The sequence below is a fragment of the Penicillium digitatum genome, chromosome 6, assembly GCF_016767815.1.
Source record: "Penicillium digitatum chromosome 6, complete sequence".
NCBI lineage: Eukaryota > Fungi > Ascomycota > Eurotiomycetes > Eurotiales > Aspergillaceae > Penicillium > Penicillium digitatum.
The window spans coordinates 2220045-2237599 of NC_089389.1; the positions used below are offsets into that span (position 1 = coordinate 2220045).

The following is a 17555-nucleotide window of genomic DNA, read 5'->3' on the forward strand; positions in this document are numbered from 1 at the left end:
AGATCCCGTGATAGACACACCGCCTCGTGTCTTATGTCAGCGATTAGATGGGCAGAATCAGAGATGAGATAAGCGTTTGGAGGGATTCTTGTTTCTCCGGTCCGAGTCCTGAGTGGCTATTTACCGATCAATTACCGCCCTACTGTTCTTTTCTGCCACTCGGGCTACAGTAGTCCGACCGGCACGCCCAAGCCCTCTTTCTGCAGCTGTCCGGCTGACAAACTTGAGCCATGACGACAGAGGTTCCCACCTTCAAAGTTGGAAGGTTTCATTCAAGAAAAAAGAAACAATTCGCAAGGCTATCGCAGGTCTAAGTAGTGAACAAATATCTTCATCTTAGCCAGCTTCCTCGAAACAGGAATAACAAACAGTTTCAAAGGATAACAGAGACTTGATCCCGGTAGCCTTCGGGTATATTGTATACTTCAGACCGAGACCACTGATTGGGAAATCTAGAAGTTCCTGTATCCTGCCCCACATCCTGGCTGACGGATCACTGATTGCATTTGAGACCGGTTATACGGAGTATATGTATTCAAATGTAATTATCGAAACTTGTGGCAATTTTCAAGACACGTACGAGAGACCTCAGGAACTGGACTAGCGTTAGAGCATAGATAAAGTAGTAAATTTAGTCTAGCCCCAAGTAATACTCAACGGTTAATATGCATGCTCCGGATTCGGACCCTTCAAATCGTAGATCGGGTTAATACCAGTCTCAACCCGGATTTAAGAAAGTGGCCTCTTGCGGGAGAATAGAATCCGTCTGGGACACCATGACAAATGTGCCGATCTATCCCCACGATTTGGGTCACCGGTAGAAGTCCTTATCAAGTTGCGTGCTCAAGATACGTGGTATTCTGTTGATACCTGTTCTTGCAGGTTTGGTACTTAAAATTTGATGCACCCTCTTGTGGGATTTTAGTGGGCATTTTGCAAACTTCCCCTCAATGTGATGTGGTGGCTTGTTTTTTCAAATTTACGGAGTAGCTCCGCTTTAGGAACATGTGCATGATATGATTTACAGGCTGACCGCAAATCTGACCGTAGTGTGCATAAATGCTAGTACTCTCTAAAACAGCATTGAACATCCTTCATAGTTAGTGATAATGTTCGACATTGTTATATCTAGATGCCTGCCGCTCTACGATCGAATTCAGCCAGTTTAGCACTTGTAGGTGCACTGCACCTCTTATCAGATGACCTCCCTTTTTTTTCCCTCACTTAAATGGACACAGGGATTTAGTATCAGAACAAGGATAAGTGACATATTCACATCGGACACTATTAGCAATTGATCCGGTGCACTTTGTATCACCCCGACCCGAGTTCAAGCCCGCATAGTTACAAGCAGCGCTAATGGCCCTACCAAGGTGTTAGCCTCCGCGGGGCTATTGAAAATCAAAACGGGTAAGATCCCATGGGATCTAAGAGCCAATGTTGAAGGTGACAATAGAGCGATCTTAAAGATCGGACTTAAGCAAGACTTGATATAAGAAAGTTGACTGGAATTTGCCATGAGGCCAGGAGCAGATCCCAAGGCCAGCATTAAATTTTACTAAAATGAGAGACAAGACACATCGGTAGACTATCCTCCGTAAAAGAAAAACAAAAAACCAAAAACCCCCAAAAAAACCAAAAAACAAAGAAAAGTGATAAATACCTTGAAGTCATAAAATACGATACCCAAGCAGAAGCCCCACCTGCCGAAGCTGTGAGCGACTTCCGTTAAAAAGTACTCCGCCGGATCCTGTTGGAGTCCTCAACAATCTTCCTCTTCTTTTTTTCCTTTTCCAAACTCGCACTAATTTTCTTCTTCATTCTGTGTATTAAAGCGGCTGGTGCAAGATGTCTAGTGTGATCAACCAGACCGATGACCGCCAGGGTGCTGGGTGAGTTTCCCCTCCTGTGTCTCTGACATCACTCCCCCTCCCGGTTGCGGAAGCCCACCAGCTGTCCTCAGCTCAATTCGACCTCTACTTATCCACAAAATTGTGTTTTTTTGGAGTTATTGCCTTCATCCCGATAAATAGTCAATCCCTCCCTTGAAAGCTTTCGCAGACTGGGTCTGCTCAAAGAGCTCCCCCACTCAACCCCTCAATTGCCGCGTCAATTGCAAAAATCTTTCTCGGTCAATCAAACACAACGCTAACAATGGATATCGCATTTAGCTCCATCGAACTTAAGGATGATACTATCATCGTGGTACTAGGCGCATCTGGTGATCTGGCGAAGAAGAAGACCGTTCGTTCCTCCCCCCAGGATGTGATGACTCTAACGAACTAACCAGTTTATAGTTCCCTGCACTCTTTGGCCTTGTGTGTGCTATTTCCACTAACAATTCCACTTCTGATCCACTTACAATTTTGACATAGTTCCGCAACAAATTCCTTCCCAAGGACATTCGGGTCGTCGGATATGCGCGGACAAAGATGGACACCGACGAATACCTCAAGCGCGTTCGCTCGTACATCAAGGTTCCCACAAAGGAAATTGAAGATCAATTAGATCAGTTCTGCAAGATGTGCACCTATGTTTCCGGCCAATATGATCAAGATGATTCGTTCATCAACCTGAACAAGCACCTTGAGGGGATCGAGAACAAACGTCAATCGAAGGAGCAGAACCGCGTGTTCTACATGGCACTGCCGCCCAGTGTCTTCACCACTGTCTCCGAGCAGCTGAAGCGCAACTGCTACCCTAAGAGTGGTCTCGCTCGCATTATTGTGAGTTTTAATGGACAGCCTGGCCCAAAACGAACCTCATGTTGATGCATCTATTCTTTTCAAAAGGTCGAGAAGCCCTTCGGCAAGGACCTTCAGAGCTCGCGCGACCTTCATAAGGCTTTGGAGCCCAACTGGAAGGAGGATGAGATCTTCCGTATCGATCACTACCTTGGTAAGGAAATGGTCAAGAACATCCTAATTCTGCGATTTGGCAACGAGTTCTTCAATGCCACATGGAACCGTCGCCACATTGATAACATTCAGGTATGTGATGAAGCGATCTCATTCTGGAATTCGGGTTCTAATATCCGCTGCAGATCACATTCAAAGAGCCTTTCGGCACTGAGGGCCGCGGTGGCTACTTCGACGAGTTCGGTATCATCCGTGATGTTATGCAGAACCGTAAGTATATTTAGTCGCACTGGCTAGACATAAGAAAGATGCTAACAATAATTTAGACCTTCTGCAGGTTCTCACACTGCTTGCCATGGAGCGCCCTATCTCCTTCTCTTCTGAGGATATCCGTGATGAGAAGGTCCGTGTTCTGCGCGCTATGGATGCTATTGAGCCCAAGAACGTCATCATTGGCCAGTACGGCCGCTCCCTCGACGGCAGCAAGCCCGGTTATCTGGAAGACGATACTGTGCCCAAGGAGTCGCGTTGCCCGACTTTCTGCGCGATGGTTGCATACATTAAGAACGAGCGTTGGGACGGTGTTCCCTTCATTCTCAAGGCCGGAAAGGCCCTGAACGAGCAGAAGACCGAGGTCCGCATCCAGTTCAAGGATGTCACCTCCGGTATCTTCAAGGACATCCCCCGTAACGAGCTTGTCATCCGTGTCCAGCCCAACGAGTCCGTCTATATCAAGATGAACTCCAAGCTGCCCGGTCTCTCCATGCAGACGGTGGTTACCGAGCTGGACTTGACTTACCGCCGCCGCTTCTCCGACCTCAAGATCCCCGAGGCCTACGAGTCTCTGATTTTGGACGCCTTCAAGGGCGATCACTCCAACTTCGTCCGTGACGACGAGCTGGATGCCAGTTGGCGCATTTTCACTCCCCTCCTGCACTACTTGGATGACAATAAGGAGATCATTCCCATGGAGTACCCCTATGGTGAGTTTACCCACCTTATTTTTTACTTTTCCAACCAAGACATAGAGCTAATTTGCATTGATCTAGGCTCTCGTGGACCCGCCGTCCTTGATGACTTCACCGCCTCATACGGCTACAAGTTCAGCGACGCCGCTGGCTACCAGTGGCCCGTCACTACCTCAGCCCCCAATCGGCTGTAGGTCTTCGGAGTATAGCTGTTTACGATGATTATGGGAAGCGGATTCGGGATACAAAGGAATTAAAATCTCTATTTTCTGACTCTGGATTGGTTGATCGGCCGGCCGGCAGGGGTCGCGTCATACTGTGATACTTGGGTTTTCGAGACCAATTCATAAAAGAATTGGATGCGACGCACGCAATGAAAGATATTTACGCATTTTTTTTGTTCTACTCTGTGGTAAATGCCGTCCCTTTTAGCTTGGGGGTTATATAATCAGCTGTCATCCACGCATGTTGTAGTGTCTCATGGGGGTTTAATGGTTGACAGCATGTCCTACGTACATAGTTCTAGAAGGCCCCTTGAGCAAAAGTACTTTCCTAATTAGGTGAGCTATACAGGATCAGAGCCCCTATACGAAGTGTGCCAAGTGCACTTATTTCCCGTGCAATCCTGGTGTTTCTATAATTGGCACCGAGTTACGTCATCACGCGTGGCGGTTCACGGGTCCACCTGGATGTCGCCAAAAGCTGACATAAGGCTGAGCCCAAGTGCTGGCTGCAAACAAACGTGGAATGTTAGAAACCCAACGCATTTAGGGTACGAAACTAGACCCGAACACAGAGAAAAGCCCATCGCCCTGTGATAAGACAAGCCGGGATCGGCATAAGGGTTCTAGCGGGTCTTTTGCAAATTAACCAGGCCGGGGGCCCGCATAGAGGGCCCGCAGAGAGGCGCTCAGACCAAAGTGGATTTTCTCTCCTTCCTTTTCGACTCTGACAGAGCTCTTTTCTTTTGGAATTCCCATGGACGCTTTCCGATGACTGCGTAGACAAACCTCTCGACACCTCATTTGCAACTCACGCATCCTGCCCCCAACCTGCGCCCTCAACAATCGACGAATCGCGGACGTATCGTGCACAGTTTCGGCCCCCGCGAGCTCCTCCGACGCCCCCGAGAACAGCACGCGACTCAATTGCCAGAAAGGATTAGATACCTTCCGGGCCTTTTCCCAATCCCCGGGAAGCATCCTCAAACAAGCTTTCTAGATCACACACTTTGTTATTTCGATTCTGAATTGCGCGTCTCTTCCGGACGGGTGTCTTCAACTTTCGAAGAGGTCACTGGCTACGCCACCAACCACCGACGATTCTGGGGTTGGGTTAAACGCGAAAAATTGGGTGCATGATAGCACGTGGGTAATAAGGATGCCGCAGGCTGCGAGGTGGGTGGGGACGCCCTCCATCAAGGGCCGGAATGAGTCCACCAGGATGGCGCTTTTGACGTTTAGTTTGGTGGGATTGCAGTGCGTATCACCCCTGTTTCTTTGTCGCTTGGATATACGGAGTCAGATGCTGCGCGAAGTTGTCTGTCGTCTAGCTTGCGGGGTTTTGGAGGCACCTGGAGATTCTAAGGGATTGTTGGGTTTTCTGTGGCTAACTCGTTTTTTTTTTTTTTGAGATTAGATTCACGTGGGGTACTGAGATGACTTGTAAGAGCTATCCACGTTCTAAGCTGTGTGCATTGTGACTCTTCCGGGATAATGAAGGCTGATTTGATTGATTTTCTTGTTAGATTGTACACCTTACCTTCTTCAGCTCGGATTGACAAAGTCCAAGACTTCGTTGGTGTGGATTGCTGGCCCGTTATCTGGATTGATTATTCAGCCTCTTATTGGAGTTATTGCCGATCGATCACGATCGAAGTGGGGTCGGCGTAGACCTTTCATGGTCTTTGGATCATTTGTTGTCGCTTTCTGTCTGCTTGTCTTGGGATGGACAGCAGAGATTGTCGGTTTGTTTGTCAAAGATCCGGAAAAGGTACTTATCCTTCTATTGGAACCTTTATCTGGCTAAGCGAATTGTTATTTGGACGCTCAAATTTTATTTTACAGGCTAAGAATGGCACAATTGCCCTGGCTGTGTTGAGTATTTATGCGGTGGATTTCTCCATCAACGTTGGTAAGTGGCAGACATGCCCAAGCCTCAAATGAAGGTGACTTACAATGTCTTAGTTCAAGCGTGCTGTCGCGGTCTGATTGTGGATACGCTACCGATTCAATCACAACAAGCTGGATCCGCATGGGGTATGGCCCTTCCCCAAATGTTTCAGCTTGAGAAAAGCCAACTGATATTTTTTTGTTTTGCAGCCGGGAGAATGTCTGCCATTGGCCAGCTTTTTGCTTATGTGGTTGGTGCTCTCGATACTGTTAGCATCTTTGGTACTTTTCTTGGAGATACGCAGTTCAAGCAGATGACAGTGATCGCTGCTTTGTCATTGATAGCGGCGGTTGCAATCACGTCATACTCGGTCAAAGAGCGAGTTCTTATATCGGCAAGGTTTGTCGAACGTGAGCCAAGACTTGTCACGATCAACTAATTCTTAAGAAATAACAGGGATGACGGAAGTGCTGGTGCTATTCAGGTCCTCTCTCAACTCTTCAAAACTACTTTCGAGCTACCGCCCCGCATCCAGGCAATCTGCTGGGCCCAATTTTGGGCATGGATTGGTAGGGAAAATTCTGCGCTTGCCAGGAAATTAACAATGTTAACATCAAGCAGGCTGGTTCCCCTTCCTCTTCTACAGCACAACCTGGGTTGGTGAAACATACTTCCGTTATGAAGTACCGAAAGATGACATGGCCAAAGCAACAGATATGCTTGGTGAAGTCGGCCGCGTGGGCAGTCTTTCATTAACAGTCTTCTCATTCATCACAGTCTTCAGCTCTGTCCTCCTACCATTTTGCATCATGCAGCCAGATACCAAGCGGACCCGGTTCACCGCACGACCTCCACCAAAGGTCGCAGCGGTTCTCAAAGCCATTACTGCAATTCGACCCGACCTTCAAACCGCCTGGCTGATCTCCCACATCATGTTCGCCGCCACAATGGTTTTCGCCCCTCTAGCTCACTCCCGCGCCTTCGCAACATTCCTAGTAGCGGTCTGCGGTATTCCGTGGGCAATCAGCGGCTGGGCTCCATTTGCCTTTATGGGCGTGGAAATTAACAAACTAACAATGGGCGGCTATTCCCCGGTAATACCACCCTCCCGATCCGGCGTGACAATGATCACCTCAGCAAGTCTGCGCAACAACGCCGCCGACACTGAGCTGGATGTCCTCCGGCTGAACCACCATGATTTCACTGACAGCGACACCGACGAGGAGGAACACGCATCTAATATCCCATCAACAGGCGAACTAGCCGGAATCTATCTGGGCGTACTGAATGTGTACACGACCCTGCCCCAATTCGTGGGCACCTTTATCAGCTGGATTGTCTTTAGCATATTCGAACCAGCCGCAGAATCCACATCTGACAACAACTCAGATTCGTGGATGAATCTGGATAAGGATAGGTATAATGCCATCTCCATCTGTCTCTTTATCGGGGCAATCAGCGCGCTTGCGGCTGCTGAGGCTACCCGTCGACTGCGGTATATATTATGAACAAGCAGTCCGCAACGGCTGCAAAGTCACGATCCGTTGCGATGAGTAGTCGTTTATTTTGGCCCAATTCCCGATGTATCCTGCATACGATTCTTGTCTTGACTGAGGTTGAGATTTTTGGTTTGTGCATATGCGCATATTAAGAGACTCTACATGTATAGTGCGCCGGGCCCTTTATCTGTCCTCCATAATAGGAGTTTTCGTCTTTTTTTTTGGTTTGGCACGTACATCCATATTACATAATATTACATGCTTAGATGCCTACGTACGTACGAAGGTAGCTATGGGTACCATGTTACCCCTACCAGATGGGGTTCTATATCCAATTTTAGCTGCCACTTTGATGAAGGCGCTCAAAGCCAGGTTCAAAGCAAGGCTCAATGTCGGGCTCATAGAACATGGATAGTTAGGGCTCAAACTGTCCATGTGACTTCACCTGACGCTAACTGATTAATCAGAATTGGGTCAGAGCTGAGGCGGATCCTCAGCAGAGCAGTTTGTCCTTTTTTGGTGTATTCTGTTTTTTTTCATATAAGCGCCCGTTTCTTATGTTCCAAATCTACCTTTTGCCCTGTGTGTGGGGGGGGGGGGGGGGGGGGAGAAGGAAATACCGGAATGAGAATGACCTGGGGTTATTTATCTCATGTCGTGTTTCCAACCAGAGGATTCAATCGTAATGTATGATTTATTTGGCATCCTCGGTTTCATAATAACGTAGATCACTGTAGAGCATAGAAATATCTGTCCACTGACTATACAATTCTCAAATTCTGGGACTCCGTGGCTCTACTGAAACATTGCTGCATGCATGGGCACCAGTCAAAAATCACGGATCAAGGTGGCGGCGAGGTAACCAGTCATTGTACTGTAGGAGGTATGTGATGGCTTGCCTGCACTGAACCTTCCAGGGGTAAGCAAGTCCCACACCGACTTGAACTAGGCATGGTAGATGTAGAAATTTAGCATTTCTCTTGGTTGTTACATGTAGACACGAACCGTTTCTTCCTTAGATGGACACTGGGCCACGGCTTGTAGACGATTTTCTCACCATATCAATTGATCCCATCAAAGAGATATCACGAAAATTTCTAATCGAAGCGCAGATTTCCTAGAAGAGTAGGCAAAATCTCCCTTCAGGTCATCAACCTGGAATGGTCCAAGAAGACAAACCTGAAGAAATTAAAGACGTGAAAAACCAGATAACATCAGTGAATATAAGAGCCCAATTCGAGCGATGGATGGTATATGAAGAACCGACTTAAGATGGAAGAAACCATTCAAGTCAAGCCCAGACTCTAACTGGCAGTACAAATAATGGAAATCGTTGTTGGCAACAGCACCTGCAGTCGGATAGTGACGCTTGCATTTGGCACAGCCTTGCCTACCAATCACACAGACATTGCCCCTCCATCGCCTCACCGGCATCAAGATCAACCTGAGAACTTTCTAAAATATTACCTGCTGTATGTTGTATCCTCCTGTTGTATCCTCCTATGGCGTATCGTCACCCTGATTGCACCACGAGCCAGGCTTACCTAGACCCCTAGACAAAGTGTTTCTTTCCACTTGAGTCAATAAAAGACCAAGTCACCCCTCTAGAGTGAACATCTTGGATATATCTGCAGACTATCTCATCCTTTTCTACTCAATATCAAATACTCTAGAGACCCCGAAGAAAATTTGAGGCCATGTTAAATACCTCGACTCGGCGTTGAGGATCCGGATTACCATCCCGGAACTTCTATGCGACCGCCTGCCTCTGCAGCTGGACAGCGACATATACAATGTATATATCATCCTCAATATGACCCCTCTATGATTCATGCCTCCAGGTCTCTTGGCCCCAACCACTCTATCCCACCAAAGAAGAGCAGTATTGCAGCTTTTATCGAATACACAGTACGGAGCCCCCGGTGTTGGAACCAAAGAATTCCTCAGTGCTGGCTAATCTACGTCCGATGTCTGGTTCCGGGCACTGAATCCATTCTTCTGTGAGATATCCCCGCTACACGAGAATCACATTGGAGTTGGTGATGTGGACGTAATCTCCCGTCATGGTGAACCCCAGAGACGAGAAAGAGTCACATGTTCTCACTTCTCCCCACTTCACCGCTAATAGTCTTCGTTCTCTCTCAATATGCCGGACGGTTATTTCATTATTTCACATGCGAATGGGGCGACTGTGCACACCACAAGACGTTTAGCAGCTGTGCATCTTTTATGCACCATTTCAAGGTACAGCGTATTGCATATTTCCCCGCCAAGTGGCCGGAAAGTTCGGACAGTCCTTTGAAATGCTGCTAGGGCCACTGTACATAACACGAGTCGCTTTGCAGCCATGCATCTTTGACGCGCCATGTCAAAGTGCAGCATGTTGAGCCTCGCTCCGTCAAGTGTCCGGATTGTGATGATGTCTTCGGTCGCGTGGATAATACGAAAGAGCATTGGAGAAGATGTCATGGGATTTCCAACTGAGAATGTGACTGACAAAGCTTGCGATACTGAGCTTTATGATCTTTGGCCATGAGTGTGTGAAAGCTTGTCTTTGGGTGAGGTGGGGGGGAGTTTAAGACACGTTTTGGGCGCAGCGGGGATATACTGAGGGATGAAGAAATCTGGGAATTCCATGTGAGTTTTAAGCGAAATCGATCATTTCTACTGAAGCATGTCATGGAGGGTGAGGTCAAATCAAACTGTCCAAATATGGTAGCCCCACTGGTCCCATTCGCGATATCCAAAGGACCAATCTTGATCATCCATGATCATCCACCTGGGCATGCCGATAGTATGACAAGACACATCTATGGATTTCCATGTTAAATGTCACACGTGATATGACTAGCATGGTACATTTAATCGATGCACTTTGCGCAAAGGTTCGTTGTAGCTTAACTTGAACTTATGTCGATCAGATTTTCAGCCCCGTCCTCTTAATTTTTTTTTCCGGATGTTGCACGAAGTACTAAAAGTAAATCACTATAAACAGTTCCTAGGTGGCTGGCATCTAATAGTCACCTAATAATCAGTCCCTAGGGCCTAATACTGCTCAAGCATCGAAAGCCATAGGCCTATGTGTTGAACAATCGGGGTTGACGGAAATCGGAGATAAGATCTGACAGTTGACATAGCGATGTGAAAGGTTTTAAAAAAAAGAAGTAGAGGCCCTAACCACGCTACGCTCTGCTTACTCTGGTACTCCCTATAGCCGGCAGTGTGGCAATAGCCCCGGAGTACAACGTAGCCCTGGAGAAATAGATGGGGTAGGGTTGGCAGAACAGCCTATAGGCGGTAAGGCAGAGTCAACAAGAATAGTCTCATGCGGCCTTCTTCTTGATGATGCAAGACGTCAACCGTCGAAAAGAGATTTATGGATGTTGTATGTAAGAGCACTTCCATGTGAGTACCGGTAGATGTCTCTGAACATGGTAAAAAGTACAACCTGTGGAGAGAATTTTCTAAAAATAAACATATCTACTGCACTACTCGAGAAACAGAGTAAACAGCAATCGACCTCTTCACAGACATGCTACGAAACCAATTCTTCAATGTTCTTTGCAATTCTCCACGCGGAGACTTATTTGTGCCCGGACCAACATTGTCTTGGAAAGCGGAGGAGCTAACCTTTGAAGCTACTCAATTTGATGCAGTGGGCCGCTCTCGGCAAGAACCCTCATTGGCTCAAGCGGCATGGATGAGTAATCTACAACTAACCTTGGTGCCCAGGTGGAGTCGATGACGGGATGGTGATGCATAGGGTGCTTGATCGCTGCAAGCGGGAGGGGGGGGGGGGGGGGGGGGGGGGAGCTTATAAAGAAGCTCAATCCCACTAAACAAAACATTAAACCCGATCACATAACTCCGACTGTTCCCTTGAATACGCCCTTTCCCAAAAAAATCCAAAATGGCACCCAAAGTTCTCGTCGTCCTCACCTCCCACGACAAGCTCGGCGAGACCGGTCACCCCACCGGCTGGTATCTGGTATGTATCCTTAAATGCGTCAATTGAACACCTATGCATTCCATGGTCACAATAAGCCCATTGCAGGATGGAATTCTTTACTGACACACATCTCAAAGCCCGAGTTCGCCCACCCCCACGAAGTCCTCCACGACAAGGTCTCCCTGACCGTCGCCTCACCAAATGGCGGCGAAGCACCCCTTGACCCATCTTCCGTAAAGGCGTCCGAGTCAGACGAGGTCTCACAGAAGTTCTTGAAAGAGCAGACAGCTCTCTGGAAGAACACCCACAAGCTGGCAGATGTGCTTCCGCGCGCCGGCGAGTTCGATGCTCTTTTCTACGTTGGCGGTCACGGACGTAAGTTACTTACTTCCCTTTCTTCTGGCTATCGCATTGTCCCATCCATATGCAAAATAACAACCCACTAATGGTGTCCTATCTAGCAATGTTCGACCTTACCACCGACCCCAACTCCCTGGCTCTGATCCAGGCCTTTGCCGTAGCCAAAAAGCCCGTCGCGGCCGTCTGCCACGGTCCCTGCGTTCTGATCAATGCAACAGCGCCCTCCGGCGTACCGCTCATCTCCGGTGTTAGCGTGACCGGGTTCTCGAATGCCGAGGAAGATGCCGTCAAATTGTCTGCTGCGATGCCGTTTATGCTCGAGACGGAGCTGGGCCGTGTTTCTGGTGGGAACTATATTAAGGCCGCGGAGCCTTGGGGAGAGAATGTGGTTGTTGGGAAGGCGGCTGAGACCGGGTCGGCGATTATTACAGGGCAGAATCCTGGTTCTGCGACGGGTGTTGGAAAGGCGATTTTGAAGGAGCTGGGTCTGTAGGTGATGGATTGGAATCAACATTTAACGTATTTATGTGGGAAACGATAATAAATTGTGTGACCTCGGTCATTGTGTTTTGAGGTTTGCCATCAGTTTGTGATTCTGGTCATGGTATGCAAGAAATAAGTAAGAGGCTGCATATTTCATAGATTGTACTTCAATTCGAAGACACAGAGCGAATCATCTTGGCAGCGAAACCAGAATCCGTAGCAGTAGCAGTAGCAAAAGGGGAATAGAGCAAGTGACAGACACATGACATAAAAATCAGCAGCCCAGATTCGATAGATGGGTGGAAAGAAACCAAGACAGGAGGAGATTTGTCCAGTTGAAGATCGAAGACCGGAGAAGGGTTGAGAGATTTGAAGAAAGGAAGAAAATGAAAAAAATTAACAGATGTCACAACCAAAAAGGAATCCATCAATCGTATCGCGATGTTCGTCGGCCTGTCCATCTCCAGAATATCGAAATGGGACCTCGTTCGGTCTTCAGACTGCGCTCAATAAGCAAACACGACCAATTTCTGGTCGGGAGAAGGGTATAAATTAACAAAAAGATACATCCTGGGTGATCATAGCGAATGGAGAGAGCCAGGGGAAATGATTAGGAATTATGATTAAAGGAAAGGTGGTATGGAGACGTCGCAGACTAGCGCCTTGGTCCATCCTCCACATTGCCAGTCAACTCGGCCACTCGGGCCTTGATGCGGGCGACACGGGCTTCGATGGCTGTGAAAACATGCATTAGTGCGGGATCAGTTTCAGGGATGATATTGCTACTCACTCTCTTCTCCGCTAGTATCTCCCTCGTCAGTGCGCTCTGACTGGCTAGTCCAGGTGTTGGCCTCGGTGTCGTTTTCTTGTGCCTGCTCCTCTTGAGCAGCAGCAGTCCGCTGCGCAGCAGCCTCTCGGATCGCCTTCCAGCGATCCTGTGTAGCTTCCGTTGCTGACTCAGGCGATGTGGCGACTTCAGGGCGAACACCATTACCGGTACTCGTGGTCTGGAGAGCCTCGGCCTTCTGTCCTGCGAAGGTGACACTTACGGGAGAATATTCGGGAGAATCCTCAGGGGCGAAAGCAGGCTGGTCAGTTAGGGGTCCCTGATCAAACTTGGAGAACTCCTGATCGGCCGCGTCGCGTTCTTTGGTACAAATGCGCGAGAGATCATCATACTCAGCGGCGCGTCTGGTCTTGGGCGGCGCACCGTTCTCTTTCAGAGCGACGGAGGGCTGGGACGGAGTCGGGGGTATCGCCACAGGCTCATTGATGGTTGGTTGAATACGCTCGGGTGCCGAGGGCTTTTCCGCCTTAGCAGTCATGGGCGTAACTGCAACAGTGGCGGTGCCTGGGAGAGGCTTCTTCTTCACAGGACCGGATTCCTGAGCGGCTTTCGCCCTGGCCTCGAGGGCCGCACGAGTAGCTGCCACATTGGAGACTTCCTTGGCATCAGCGGTCTTCACGGGAGGCTGTTGCTGTTCGGGCTTCTTTTTGGTAGCAAACATGCTCTTAAAGGCAGAATTGCCAGTCTTCTTCTTGAGCTTCTTGCCCATCTCGTCCACCGATTCCCGACGCTCGGTGGCTTCTTCAATTATGAGAGGCTGTTTGATGGGCTTCTCCTCTTCGGGAGCGGTGACATGTACAGATTTCATTGACACTTCCTTCGGAGAAGGGGGAAGAGAGGTGGATACAGCGGCAGCAGATTCTTTGGGGAGTGGTGGGGGACCAGTCTTTGCAGTGTTGGTTGGAAGAGGCACCAACGGCTTCTCTTCGGAGTCCTTCGAAATTGGCTCGGGTGTGTCCTGGGGCTCATCAACATAACCAGTGCCAGCGCGGTTATCACTGAGATATGCCGCCCTGAAGGCACCCTTGTCGTAGTTCTTAGTCCACTTCATGGCCTGGGAGGCCTCGTTCACAATGGCAGGCTGCAGGGTCATGACGGAATTTGTCTTGGAGTAACGACTATTATTGGAGGGAACGCGGCTCTCTTTTGCCTCCGCTTCTTGCTCGCGGTGCTTCCTTTGTAGAGCGGCTGCGGCTTCCTGGATCCGCTTGTGCTGATCCGGTCCGATGCTGGTCTTGCTATGCGTTCCCTGGTTGTTGGGCCGATTGTAGGAGTCTTCAATGTCAGGCATTTTCTTGGCCGACGACTTGCGACGACTGAGCTTTCCTTTACGGCTGCCGAAGCTGAAGAAGCGCTTCTTCTCAACAATCTGAGCACCGGCCTCAGGCTCCGGGGCAGCACCCTTGATCTGCTCTTCAAGGATTAACCATTTAGTATCCCGAATTCTGGTCTCCAGCAGTGCGCATCGACCAAACACAGCTTTGCGGGCGGACGGTTCATCAACTGACAAACTGCTGATCCAAACCCACCAAAACGAGTCATCCATGTCTAGGGTGCTGATACTCGCCAACTCGGCCGGCTCAAGAGCCGGCTCGATGTCCAAGGAGCGCTTGTGCGACTGAGAGCTCATGCCACGTGCAATGGGAGGTAGAATCTTGTCAGGGGGCAAGAGCAGAGGACCCACGTGGTTCTTCAAACTGTTTTCATCCGCGAATCCGGATGACATGAAGTCTGCCCACGAGGGGGTGGTGGGACGGCCAAGGTCACCTGTTCCAGATTCAGAAACGGATTGCAAGCCCCCCGCAGATCCACTGTTTGTAGTCTTTCCAGTCGCTGGCGGACCAATTTCCTTGCCTTCATCCTCCGGGTCAGAGTCATTCAAACCACCAAACCCAATGTCCTCGAAGCGAGACCAGGATGCATCCCGTAAACTGGTCGACTGCTTGGTACTCGAGACACTGGACTGGTTCGCAGATGAGATACATGTGAGAACACGGAGACACTCATCGGTCAGTGCGCTGACGGGGTCTTCGTAGTTGGCGAACTCCTGCAGGTGCCAGTCGTCGTCGCGGTATTCAAAGTTCTTGGCGCGTCGCAACAGAGAAAATGGCGTCGGAGAAACATTCTCTACAATCATAACCACCTTTGTGGTTGTAACTTGCAATAAAGTCGGAATTTCAGGGGGATATTCGGTCGCTTCAACTAGTGATTGGAGAGAAATGGGCAGCGATGAAATGCCGCTCACGCCGCGAGGGACATCGGGAGACAACGAACGAAGGTAGGCGAAGAACAGGTGACTTGTAGCATCGGCAGCTCTAGAGATTGAGGTTAGAATACCATCTGAGAATGTCAGAGCAGTGGAAATCCATACACAGCCCAATTTTTATATGCAGCCTCAAAGCCTTTGCCTGTGTCGACATGCTCAAAGGCCCACCATCCCGCGTATCGGGAAAGCTTGCGGCCTCCCAAGCCGTTAGATTTTCCATGGGCCGCAATGGCAGCCAAAAGGTCGAAGAAGTCCAGAATTATTCTGGTGCGTGCATCGGAATCACCACCGATTGGAATGAACGTTGAGAAAGCGTCGCGGGCCATATCCGAATCTAATGTTTCATCAGCGCGTGTATTCCCCGCATTCCATTCAATATCGCATACCATGTTCGCCCATCTTGAAAGTCTCGTACGCCTCCCAAGTGACAACACCGCCGGGAAGTCTACTCCAACACCATTTCATCACACCGCAAAGAACCTATAGAAATGACGTTAGTGACTCCCCTGATAACCGTTAGGAAGAATTATCCCTCACCATCGGCTCAGTGAGCCGGAGCTCCTGTGACAAGACATCGCCATTAACGGGCGAGCCCTTTTCGAAAGACTGATTAAAGTAATTGCGAATGAACGTGCGAGCTGCACTAGGATCGGAGCTAGGACGGAACGGTAGGAGGAGGAATGGTGTATCGAGAGCTACGACGAATTATCAGCAATCCGAAAAAAGGCCTGTCTTCCACGGTCAAGATATCAATCCGCATACCTCGAGCCTTGAGCTCATGCGCACACCCTCGTACAAGGTCTTGGACTTCCTCCGGCGCAACCTCTGTCCGCTGCCACGCATCGGTCCATTTGGGCTTCGCGGGGGCCGTATTGACTGCAGTAGGCTTAACCTGTTTTTTTGTCACAGTAGAGTCCTTACCCCGAAACACTCTAGAAAAGAAGGACATGTCGAAGATGCGACAACTGACTTTGCTCAGAAGACAGCCTGTGGGGAGAGAGTGAGCGTCTGGTACTTTTTTTTGTTCACTTTCTTTTTTGGGCTTCTGTAAATCAACAGATTAGCAAAAATTTCAAATAACAATGTAGACAACCGACACAAATAATTAGACCGAGAGAATATTTAAACCGCCTGGATGTGTCCGGGATGTCCTGCAGCCCCGGTAACAACAGGACAAAGTAAAAGGGTCCCTGGTCTAGTATCTGATCTGTGCTTCTCCAAGAGAAACCCACACAAACCTCAGAATGAAAAGGGAAAAGAAAGGGAAAGGAAAGGACAGAAGGGTTGGGAAGAGAAGAGGGAAAAAAAAAACCGAGGCGATTCACAAGCTCAGGGGTAAACCAAACTAACCTTACCCGCGAGTCTCGACTCCGTTAGATGCCTCCACACAAAGGATTTCAATGTGCGGTTCTGTTTTTTTTTTTTTATCAAAGAAAAAAAAATTGAACTTGAATTGGAGAGGAAAATAAAAATGAACGATACCAACAATGATCATCTCTGGGATTCTGGGTTTGGGGGATCCAAGGTTATGTAAACGGGTTTTATAGGCATCGATTGGAGGAACTGTCATTCAGACGTGTCGACATGTACATAATTTACCAGCCCAATCTCCGGTCAATCCATTGAAAATGGGCACTGGGGTATATGACTGACCTACATATACATATGGCAAAGATACATAGGTTGGCGTTGGCTTTGACTTCATCTGAGGTGCAACTATGGCTTTGAGATCAGATTCTCGAGATCTGGCGCTATACTTTGTGTAGGGAGATAGGAGAATTATAGATATTAAAGCCCTAAGGCAACGGAAATCAAAAATCGAAATCTGACTGTAGATCTTTAACCTTTAGCATGTGGTCTATCAGTGCCTGAGCTTCCCCGGGTTGACATCATAGACCCATTCCTCAGGGTAAGCTGAAAGAATCCAGTACAACAGACCAGCTATAGACCAAAACTCCAATAGAAGCTAGAGAGGATGACTCCACAGGGACAAGACTTCAGTACTTTTGTCCTAGATCACACCGGTCCTGCAGTCGACTAAAAAGAAAAAGATAAATATAGATTCCCGGCGCCTAAGGTGCTGACTCAGCCGACTAAATCTTCCAAGGTTCTGTCACTCCCCTCTCCCTCGATTCTATCTTTAGAATCAACCTTTCCTGCATCGTCAATCATCCTTTCTCCGCTCTCGTTTACTTGAATTTCTTGTTCTTTTG

The 17555-nt window shown here is 48.7% G+C and overlaps 4 protein-coding genes across 4 annotated transcripts; 3 read left to right on the top strand and 1 right to left on the bottom strand.

The window, feature by feature from the left end:
- Nucleotides 1-1848: 1848 nt before the first annotated feature.
- On the top strand, nt 1849-4020 carry Pdw03_5805 (Glucose-6-phosphate 1-dehydrogenase; the record flags this gene model as incomplete). The annotated part of the gene is made up of 8 exons (XM_014682795.2): nt 1849-1892; nt 2172-2244; nt 2298-2318; nt 2376-2726; nt 2793-2990; nt 3044-3128; nt 3185-3841; nt 3908-4020. 8 exons carry the CDS (start codon nt 1849-1851, stop codon nt 4018-4020), a joined length of 1542 nt encoding a protein of 513 aa, XP_014538281.2.
- Nucleotides 4021-5206: 1186 nt separating this feature from the next.
- On the top strand, nt 5207-7446 carry Pdw03_5806 (Major facilitator superfamily, general substrate transporter; the record flags this gene model as incomplete). The annotated part of the gene is made up of 8 exons (XM_014682797.2): nt 5207-5304; nt 5465-5490; nt 5574-5818; nt 5893-5959; nt 6013-6084; nt 6148-6337; nt 6395-6507; nt 6560-7446. 8 exons carry the CDS (start codon nt 5207-5209, stop codon nt 7444-7446), a joined length of 1698 nt encoding a protein of 565 aa, XP_014538283.2.
- A 3901-nt stretch (nt 7447-11347) lies between these two features.
- Pdw03_5807 (ThiJ/PfpI family protein) lies at nt 11348-12239 on the top strand (the record flags this gene model as incomplete). Its single annotated transcript, XM_014682798.1, has 3 exons — nt 11348-11425; nt 11524-11761; nt 11848-12239. 3 exons carry the CDS (start codon nt 11348-11350, stop codon nt 12237-12239), a joined length of 708 nt encoding a protein of 235 aa, XP_014538284.1.
- Nucleotides 12240-12884: 645 nt separating this feature from the next.
- On the bottom strand, nt 12885-16291 carry Pdw03_5808 (Morphogenesis protein (Msb1), putative; the record flags this gene model as incomplete). The annotated part of the gene is made up of 6 exons (XM_014682799.1): nt 12885-12964; nt 13020-15391; nt 15448-15676; nt 15729-15822; nt 15880-16037; nt 16105-16291. 6 exons carry the CDS (start codon nt 16289-16291, stop codon nt 12885-12887), a joined length of 3120 nt encoding a protein of 1039 aa, XP_014538285.1.
- Nucleotides 16292-17555: the final 1264 nt, after the last annotated feature.